This window comes from Daphnia pulex, chromosome 11 (assembly GCF_021134715.1).
Source record: "Daphnia pulex isolate KAP4 chromosome 11, ASM2113471v1".
Taxonomy (NCBI): domain Eukaryota; kingdom Metazoa; phylum Arthropoda; class Branchiopoda; order Diplostraca; family Daphniidae; genus Daphnia; species Daphnia pulex.
The window spans coordinates 1630684-1640917 of record NC_060027.1 but is presented as its reverse complement, the minus strand read 5'-3'; the positions used below and the strand labels follow the sequence as shown (position 1 = coordinate 1640917).

General features: G+C 38.9%; 2 protein-coding genes across 5 annotated transcripts; both read left to right on the top strand.

The window, feature by feature from the left end:
• The first annotated feature begins 984 nt into the window (after positions 1–984).
• LOC124207724 lies at positions 985–5255 on the top strand. 4 transcript variants are annotated; one of them, XM_046605320.1, is made up of 14 exons: positions 1041–1132; positions 1338–1449; positions 1684–1988; positions 2049–2263; positions 2320–2571; positions 2635–2751; positions 2932–3146; positions 3225–3386; positions 3579–3782; positions 3848–3922; positions 3985–4127; positions 4184–4349; positions 4467–4580; positions 4663–5255. In XM_046605320.1, exons 2-14 carry the CDS (start codon positions 1447–1449, stop codon positions 4711–4713), a joined length of 2022 nt encoding a protein of 673 aa, XP_046461276.1. In that variant the 5' UTR covers positions 1041–1132; positions 1338–1446; the 3' UTR covers positions 4714–5255. The 4 variants fall into 4 exon arrangements, with proteins under 4 accessions (XP_046461278.1, XP_046461276.1, XP_046461277.1 ...); XM_046605322.1 differs by lacking the exon at positions 1338–1449 and having other exon boundaries at positions 985–1132; XM_046605321.1 differs by lacking the exon at positions 1338–1449 and having other exon boundaries at positions 1095–1174.
• A 2811-nt stretch (positions 5256–8066) lies between these two features.
• On the top strand, positions 8067–10212 carry LOC124207734 (CD63 antigen-like). Its single transcript, XM_046605337.1, has 4 exons — positions 8067–8284; positions 8929–9117; positions 9190–9366; positions 9438–10212. Exons 1-4 carry the CDS (start codon positions 8225–8227, stop codon positions 9741–9743), a joined length of 732 nt encoding a protein of 243 aa, XP_046461293.1. The 5' UTR covers positions 8067–8224; the 3' UTR covers positions 9744–10212.
• Positions 10213–10234: the final 22 nt, after the last annotated feature.

Sequence of the window (10234 nt, the reverse complement as noted above, 5' to 3'; positions counted from 1 at the left end):
TGTAAATCCACCAGATGGCTCAGTTGATTAACTTGTTCGACCTCGTCCGTTCGTGGGCGTCCCTAAACTGCGAAAGCGAAACGCGAAACGCGAAACGCCTAAAATGCGGAAAAGTTGTGCGAAACGGACCAAAATTTTTGGACCGTTTCGCGGGACCAAATGCCGGAGGGCATACTAAAGAGCGAAACATCTTGCGAAACAAAAAGTTTTCCTTTTCTCCACAGAGGTCCAAATTGACGGAGATTGCCGCCATTTTTCATTGTCTCCCGATATGATGAGGCATTAAAGGAGGAAGGGGGGCAATCAAATTCGATTTCTTCGCCACTATCCCTGTATGTTTTAATGCGCATTTTACTATTATTAAACCAATGAAAGACATAGAGCAGCACGTTATGGTGATATTTTTAAATAATAAAATATTAGGTAATGGCCCAGGGATTATACATTACATTAAATAATTTAAATCAACCAGTAGGTACGTGCACAAAGAAAGAATCGGCCATAACAGTATGAGTGCCTTATATCAAGCTAAAAATCAAAGCTACCATGTTCCAAATCAAGCTAAAATTTAATCAGCTTAAACTTTCCTTAAAATTAAGAATGTTAATCTGATTGATACTGATACATGGAAACGAGAAGTTCCATTAATTTGTTATACCAATCTTCTAATTAAAAACACCTATTGCATATTGCATTCAAGGTATTTCGTATTCATGGTCAACACACAAATAGACCAGCGGACCAGCCATAAGGTGCGCGAAACTCGAAGTCTCGAAAATTTGAAACTCTTAACAATTTGTTTGTTGACGGCGTCCATTGTCGTCTGCTACCAAGACGTTTACGCTGCGACGTTTCGCTCACACCGATTTCGCAGTTTAGTACGGACCCAAAGACTAAAATGCGAAACAGGGTCCCAACTTTTGGGTCCGTTTCGCACAGCTGTTTCGCATTTTAGGCGTTTCGCGTTTCGCGTTTCGCTTTCGCAGTTTAGGGACGCCCTCCGTTCGTCGTCTCGTCGTCCACGACGCTTTTGTCTTATTTGTTTTTAACTTGTGAACACGTGAAACAGTTGAAGAATTTTTCAAAATATTTATCAATTAATTTTATTGTTATTCCAACATCAGTGATCATCGTAATTTAATCTTTCAACTTCATAATTTTACGAATATTCATGGTTATTGCAGTTGTGTTGAAAACAGCAAGTGCACATTTTTAACATAATAGCCTACATATTGCCATCTTTTAAAATTAATTCACCAATCAGATCTCATCTAAAAGTTTTCTCTTTCTCTTCACACCATTTACACTAAAATTAAGCTTATCACATTTTGTGAAAGGTGTGATTGATAAGGGATCATCAATCGGGACAGCAAGTTGCTGATTCCTCATTGAAAGCTGATCAGTCAGTGTTGTAGCTGTAGGTTTGCCGTTTTTAAGGCTACAAGAATGGATTGTCTGTCTTTCAAATCTTATGCTCTATTTATTTAAATTTGCTGCAGTAATTTAGTTCGCAGAATTTTTGTGATTGTACAATATCAGTGTGGGAACTATACGCACACAAATTAAATCTAATTTGTGTGCAAGACTTTTTTTTTTTTTTATGAAACAAGTTCATTTTTTTTTTCTCAATGGAAGTGCAGATCTTCCAGAACCATTTAACTATTTTTGTTTGTTATAATTTAGATGGCCAATGAAGAATGCATGGAACCACAATTGAAAAAGGGAAGAATCGAAGAGACACATTGCTTTACTGGGAAGAAGTTGTGTTGCAAAAAACAGTTACTATTGATTCCAAGTTGGTGTGGCGTCTTGCATCACGGGTATTGGCGCGACAATGATCAAGTGAAAGAAGTTGTGGTGAGAAGAATTCAAAAAGTGGACTGCCAATTAGACTGGAAAAACATCGTCGATCAACATCTAGCAAATTCTTTGAATCATGAAAATGTATTGAACATTATTGGATATGAAGAGGACGTGGATCGCATGAGGTAAAATTCTCTGTTGCTTTTTATTGAAACCAGTCATTTCCAATACAGATTTTTTAACAGATATTTCGCTCTTGAGCGGTTTGACGCTACCCTGGAACAGTATTGTAATAAGCAATACACGGGACCTATGCCATTCAAACCAAACACCCTTTGTCAAATATCCAACGGACTAAACTTTTTACATGACAAAGGACTCGTCCATGGACAACTTAATCCTAGTTCTATTCTGATTGTTCGGTCTCAGTCGGTTTTAATTAAGATTTCAGATTGCCTTCGTAAGTTAAATAAAAAACATCTACGTAGTCAATGCGTAATATGTATTGTGATCTAGATGGAAGTTTGCAATCCTCAGGAAATGATTGTGTCCTACATCCGAAATACTGGATGTTACCTGACGTTTGCTCACCTACCTCAAAAAGGCAAAGTGGGAGAAACATCGCGTTTGCTTTTACAGTTTACGGAGACGTGTTTGCAGCTGGATGCCTTTTCTTTTATTATTTGTCCCGAGGCTTACATCCTTTTGGGAATGTAAACGCATCCATTCTTGTCAACATGGCAAAAAATCTACCTGTCAATTTAAACAGTATTTAGTATTCTATTTCAGCTTTTTATTCAATTGTTTGTTACGATTTTCTTTTACGATTAGGATTAGGCAGTAATCACTATGCTTACCAATCAATCAAGAATATGGTAGGAGAACCATCCCAAACCGGAACCCAGTATTTGCGTATTGCTGCTGCATATTTCAAAGATTTCCCTTCATGTAAGTTCCATCGATACTATTTGTCGCATCATCAGTGTATGGTGGTATACCAAGTCTTACCAAAACACTATTTTCAGCAGATTTGTTCAGAAGTTTAGCGTTTCCTTTATATTCTTAAACCGTTTACAAAAATATTGTGTCATTTAATGTAATTATTAATTCTAAATTTCTATAACGAAGATGAATTCAAGGAAGTTCTGAAGTCGGTGCCTGAAATCAACGGAGAAGTGTTTTTCCGCTTTCACCCAACGTTACCCGTTCTCGCTTGTTGCAAATGCAATAGATTGACTATTTTCAGTGCTTCCAAGGAATCCGTACCTTTTTCGAGCTGGAAAGAAGCCGAAGTGAAATTTGAGGGGCAAAACCTTAAAAAAATTACGGCGCTTCAATGGGATGTAAGTTCTCTATTTATTGTTCAATATTATGAATTTCATTGTTTTTGATCGTTTTTTTTTTTTTTTTTTTTTAATAAGCATAAAGGAGACCATGTTGCAGCTGGATTCCAAGATGGTTGCGTCGCTGTGTGGAGCTATCCAGTCGGTGAAATCGTCTTTCGAGTGACGCAGCATTTGGAAGAAGTTATCGCAATCTACTGGTCTCCTTCTAAACACGAGTTATTAGCTACATATGATCGCGTAAGTTTCAATCTTTTTCCCGGAGTCATCATATCAGTTATCATTTGAGAGCGTTGTTTTACCTCTAACTTTCTATTGTGTTCCGTCTGGAACTTTTTAAGGAACTGCTTCTATAATTTTTGAAATTTCTTTCATTTCCTCTTACCGCCTTACATTCATATTTTGTCTTTGCTGTTTTGATTTATCATTTAGGATCGGGAGCAAATGTTACTTTGGAATTCATATCCTTCACACAAACAGAAAACTCTTTTTCACACAATTATGTGTGCTGGAATTATTATTAATATGGCGTGGACGAATGATCAGCAAATCATTGTGGGGTTCGACAATAGGACAATCAACATTTTTCAAATTGACAAAATCGAACCATTCCTTGTTACAACATTTGAACTCAAAGTAAGTTTCCATTGAGAATTGTTTCTATTATTCGGGTCTTAATTTTTTCTTCTAATAATAATAAGGACAGTATCATAAGGAATTTATTTTGGGATGAAGCCACACAATATTTGGCATCTGTATCATCAAACAAGTTGAACGTAATCTTGTAACTTGAACTAATAATTATTCTCTAATTAATTCAATCTTCATATTTTTGTAGATTTGGTCTTTGAATAGCGAAGAGGTATTTCACTCATTTAAGATTAACCCGAAATGCTATTGTTTTGCATGGCGTCCGAATAACAAAACAAGTGGCGAAATTGACGTGGCCAGGAAATCATCAAACAATTTCAATTTTACTTAGTTAGTAACTTGTAATTATTTATTTGCAAAAAATGTACGTCAGTTTGTTTTGGTAGTGGACTGAGCAGCGGTTCGATCGTCGTCTGGAATCCCTTTGAAGAAACAAAAAGGCCTCTCATTCTTGATAAACATACAGATTGTGTACTTCTCCTCGTGTTCTCCCACGATGGAAAATTTCTGGCGTCAACTTCTAAAAACGAAATAATTATCTGGTCTACTGAGGTACGAGAAACTTCAATAAGTAATTGTTCTAGAGGACAAATCGTCTAGAAAAATATCATTTCTTAAATTCTTATTTAAGAATTTCTTAACGTTTTATACGATTATTTCACATTTCAGACTTGGACCCCTGTGTTCGTCGGAGAATCTGATTATTACGGATTATCGTGGCTAACTGCAGTTTCGAATGGGGAACCAGTTTATAAATTGGTTATTTCTTCAAGCCACAGCGTGGTGTGTATACTAAATTTATTAACTTAAATAGCAAATCCTCAAATTGTTTAAATATCTGTTTTGTTTTCAATTGAATTTGCAGATTCGCATTGTTGAAATTGCTGACAACGAATTTGAAATTTTTAATAAGTAATTGATTTTAATTGTTGAAACTATGCTTTACTAAAACGCAGATATACCCCGATATCCATTACCGAAGTTCCCATTCATTTTACGTTTCGACGCAAAACAACCACTAATCATTTTATAGCTAATTAGTTGCGTGCAAACACAATTAGCGATTGCTTGCCCATCGATAGTATCGACCCCCCAAACTTGTTTGTTGGAGAAAATGCGCACCATGGATTTTATAGCTTGATGTTGATTACGACCGTTCGTGCTCCTCAAAGCGAATCAAACTGAGACATCTTCCGGCGTGCGATGGCGTTATCAGCGTTTCCAGACATCTCTCTCTCTCTCTCCGAACTTTTTATTTCTTTTTTCAGATCCTTGTTTTCGGCCAACACGAAATGCAACCGGGAAAACCATGCCGGTTTCCTATTTCTCATGCACGTGTGTGAAGAGAACGATGTGTGCAAGTTCGTGCGTGCAATTGCATCAGATGCGACGTGAAATGGAACCCCAAAAAATACCAGCCTCGGCAGGACGGACGCAAAAGGATCCACGACACACACAGTACACATAATCTAAAATGCTATGCAGCCATTATCATCTAACCAAGTTATCCCGTTTTTAGAAAAAAGGCCGCAGGATCTCTCCTCCATAAACCATCACCGGAATCGAGCGGAATTAATCTGATATATCCACACAGAGTCTCTATATCTTTTCTCGGGGACTCAATCGATACCGTAGCAGAGGAGTTAAGGGCTATATCTATTTATCTCTATACAATTCCGCCCGTCCGAAGGCACTCTAAAGTAGTCTATCGTCTCGCAATCAAGTTGTTGTGTCCGCAAACTGATTGGATCCACACAGCAGCACGGAGCGGGAAAACGAATCGTGACGGGGGGTTAGAAAAAAAAGAAAAAAGCAAGTTCCCGCCGCCGATAGGTTTTACTTTCTTTCTCTTTTTATTTCGAGTGGAATATAGAACAAGCACGAGCCTTGACACAGTGGATCACGGGGACGAAAAGCGGAGCTGATTGCAGAAGATTCTCTATCTCTCTCTTTGCCCTCCCCTCGGGGATATGATGACTGACTGGGTGTCCCTCCCACCCACGACTGAGCGAAGGTACAAAATAACTCGTAGACACGCGATTTTGTGTATCTAAAGATATGCAAAGAGCTGGGCTGTTGAACGGTTTTATCCTTTGGTGTATTATTCAAGAGGGGGTTAGGTTCGTGCCGTTGGCTCCGGAGGGGAAAAAAAGCGGAAGTGGATAGGAAGGAGAAAGTTCGTCCGGTGGGAGATGGCCAAGATTAGCCGCGTGACCGAGCAAAGAGGGAAAAAAAAAGAGACAAAGCCTCGGGGTTTATAGCAATAACGTGCGTAAACTGCTGCTTGCTTGGCCCGTTTCGTCGATCGATAATAATTCGTGTGTTTTATTTAGTCGGAACAGGTGAAAGTCAAACAATAACCCTGACACACGATAGAACGGGCGTAAGTGTAGGTGTAAGTAGTTTCTTGAATTGTCCCCCATAAGATTTCATGATGTTTCTTTATTTTTATTAGATTTTCCTTGAAATGAATTTCAGTTTGGAGCCAGCGGCGGTACAGCTGCTTATTGGATGAAACTGATTAGAAACGTCAACAAGGACGAGAGAAAAGGAGGAAAAACGTACCCCAACTTGACGTCAGATCAAATAATGAAAGTCGTAGAAAAAGAAAAAAAACTGCAAAAGTAAAAGAAGTAACTGAAAGAGAAAAAGAAAACTATTGTGTCGTCCTACACAAAAGTCCAAAGTTAATCATCCGAGAAGGGGGGACCATCATCAGGCAAGAGCAAAAAAAAAAAATCGGGTAAATGATTTGAATTCTTTCCTTGTATATCCAACGAATGAATTAATTATAGCCGAAAAACTTAAAAGACATTCTGATGAAAGGTTCTTTCATGTTTGTTTTTCCAGGGGTCGTGTAAAAATGCTTGAAGAGCTGGTAATCTAAAATGGAAAAAAGTAGAAAAATGTGGGCGGCCATTAGGCAATCAAGAAGCGTGTATACCCAAGCTCGCCTGCCTGCTACTTGAAGTGAAGCTAGCTGTCACTCTTTTGGCACAGCACGCTCTCCCCTACCCTATTAAGTGTGTATAGGGATTCTAAACACATCCACCGGGGTCCGAAACTCGACTTTTGTTTTACAAACAAGAGAGCTGCTGCAGCGCCCATTTTTTGTTTTTTAGTTAAGTCAAAAATCGTTAACGCTGAGCTGTGTGTGTGTGTGTGTACTCTTAAGGTGATTTCGCTGTATAGCCGACGAAAGTTGGAATAAGTAGTAAACTGGGAAGAAGTTAACGGGTGGAAATGATTCCAGATGTTCATTTTATTAGCCCTCCGACGCTGTACTACCTTCCCGTGTGTTTCTTTTTACGGGAGTTTGAGTGAGGGATCGATAATCGCGGGATTGAGTGCCATTATCTGATGGGATTTTTCTATGATGAGGGTATAAAAGCCAAGATGATTCACTTACACACGCGCGTCAGCTTTGGAATAGAGAATTTTTTGGTGAATCAGCGTGTGCAAGTGGGGAAGGATCAACATCCGGGATTTCTTCACTGATTTTCCCTCCCCTTTTTTTTTCCCGGGACGCATACGATGACGCTGGCGACAATTCATTTGACCACTTTGTCATCACGACACACAAGAGACATCGATTTTATCGATTGAATATTTCTCATACGAAACCTTTCGCGGTGACATTGTATTATTAGCCCTGCTGGGAAAATGTGAGTAAGATTGGTTGCCGAAACTCAGCCAGACGCAATAAAGAATTACAGAAAACTGAAGGTCCAATCAATATATAAAACGTGTACTTTTTTTTATTTTATTTATTTTTTGGGAAGGACAGGAAAATAAAACTCAGGGCCGACTTGTGGCAATGTACGTTCTTGCATTTGTGCAAGATATTATGAACGTGACGTCACGGATGATGAATCCAGGTGGCATTCCATGCATACACCAACAACGTGGCGATGAAAGGAACTATAAAAGACGGTTAAAAAATAAAAATGAGTCACCATTTCTGTGTGTGGTGGCCCCCATCCGTTTGCATAAATTTCCGCTCCATTCAGCTCTCTAAGCCGCTTATTATTATAGACAAGTCTTGGATCGAATAAATAAAATGTACCCGGATCTGAACAAGCGGATACAGAGCACGACAACAAACCATTTCCATGTTTCTAATCAATATGGATTTCCCTCTTTCACGTACTTTTCACGTCGTTGTCGCTATTCCACCATCGGATCTATTTAGTTTTTTTTATTTCTTTTACGTGTACACAATTTGTAAATTTAGCCGCTAGAGGCGCTGCGACCCATTCGTCTTGATAGTGGAGACGCAACATTTTACCGTTTCAGTCGTTGAGAAGTCGTCGTATCCTAAGGACATTAGTTGCACCATCTTCCTGTCGCTTCGAATTCAACAGCCAACTCTACTCGCTAGGTTTTGGTTTTACTTCAAAGTTTTATTTGCTATTGTATAGTTCAAAATGGAGACTGGAATGAAATTCATCAAGTATTTGCTCTTCATCTTCAATCTACTGTTCGCTGTGAGTAAAAAGAAATGTTTCCCAAGTTTTTATCAGTTCCCCCAAAAACGCCCCTCGTCATTTGCTACATGGCGTGTCTGAATGTTAACGTGGTTTTTCCCCATTGTTGCAATGCCCAATTTTTGTTTCGTGTTATTCGACATTTTATCTGATGCTCTAACGCATGACGGTGTTGCAGACGGATTGCAACAACGGAAAAATGGAGCCAGACTTTTCTTTTGTTCACAGGCTGGTTTGAAATCTATAAAACTTGGGGCTTACGTATATTTTTTTCCTCGAATAACGGGGGTGATAACTTCTTTTTCTGGGAAAAGAAAAACGAATGGCTCGACAAATTTCCATTTGCTGCCACGGGCAACCGTGTCAACACATCGAACTCTTTTTGAAAAACTTGTTTCAACTACCTTTCTCTCTTGGGGATACAGTTTTCTTCTTTTTTAGTTTTATTTATGTTCCCTTTTTTGTTTAACTACTTTTGCGGTAGTGGGGTTGCGTTCAATCTTGTGGCGTGGATGATATTCTCCTCTCTATTGTGTTAGGGGGGTCGTAAATTGTGTCTGGGATCCTCGTGTCTGCAGTCGACGACCACCCCCGTATATTATTATATCGTGTTAATAATCTTTTTATTGCTTTTCTCATCTCAGGTTTCGGGCATTACGCTCATCATCACGGCGGCTGTTATTCAGGGACTCTATTCCACGTATCTGGATTTCTTGGGAAATGAATTCCTATCTGCTCCCATGCTTTTCATCATTGTTGGTGTGGTCATCTTCCTGGTGGCTTTTTTCGGATGCTGTGGTGCAGTCAGAGAAAATAACTGCATGATGATTACAGTAAGAGTGACCTTGATTTGATTATTGCAAATGGTGGTTTGACTAACAGTTGGAAATCTTGTGTGTGTGTAGTTCTCAGTCTTCCTTGCAGTCATCTTCATCTGTGAACTTGCTGGGGGTATTGCTGCCTATGTTTTACGAAATGATGTGGATGTCACTTTGACTGAAAACATGTACAAAGCTCAGCAACAGTACAATGTCACTGGTCATGAGGGAGTCACAGAGACATGGAACATCATGCAGAATGAGGTAATGTGATTATCATTTTTGCTTACAAGGACTTTAGAGAGTTAACCCATTTTCTAAAATCACATTTTCAGGTTCACTGCTGTGGTGTCAAGAATTACAGCGACTGGGCAAACACAACCTTCAGCCATGGCATCAATGTCCCAGACAGCTGTTGCAAGGAGTACACAGTTGGCTGCGGATCCAACATGATCTTGAGTCCCGACGCTGACGAACGACTCTGGACAGTCGGATGCGTCCCTGAGCTCGCCGAGCAAGTCAAACACAAGGCAGGTGTGTTTGCCGGTATTGGGGTTGGCATTGCCTTCATTCAATTGATTGGTATTGTCTTTGCTTGTCTCTTGGCCAAGGCCATTCGTGGCAGTTATCATTCCGTTTAAAAACAGCTATACTTTTTTTGGTTTTTGTTTTGAGCATCTGAGAAAGATATTGGGTTAATGGAGCACTAATTGAACCGCACTTGAAGGCTCGTTAAATGTAATACGGGCACGTTTTAACATGAGGGAATCCGCCTGTCTTCGATATATCTTCTATAATTCTTGTTGTGTCTTAATTAATGAGTCTAGTTCATTTAGCAGGTGAAGAGATAAAATTATCTATATTGAATTTTTAATTGTTCTCTTTTTGAATTCGAACTCGGTCAAATGGGCTAAAATAATGGAATTTTCTTGATGAACTTAAGTCATAGTCGGGATGTGATTTTTGCGTAAAACTTTTTCGTTCAACATGTTTCCATCCCGGTATCATATTTACCTTAACCTTCCCTCAAGATATTCTTTCGCGTTTCTTACAAAAAATTGATACAATGATTGTTGTAGATATATCAATACAAATGAAATTTTACATCAATTTAAAAAATTTGAATTCGTGG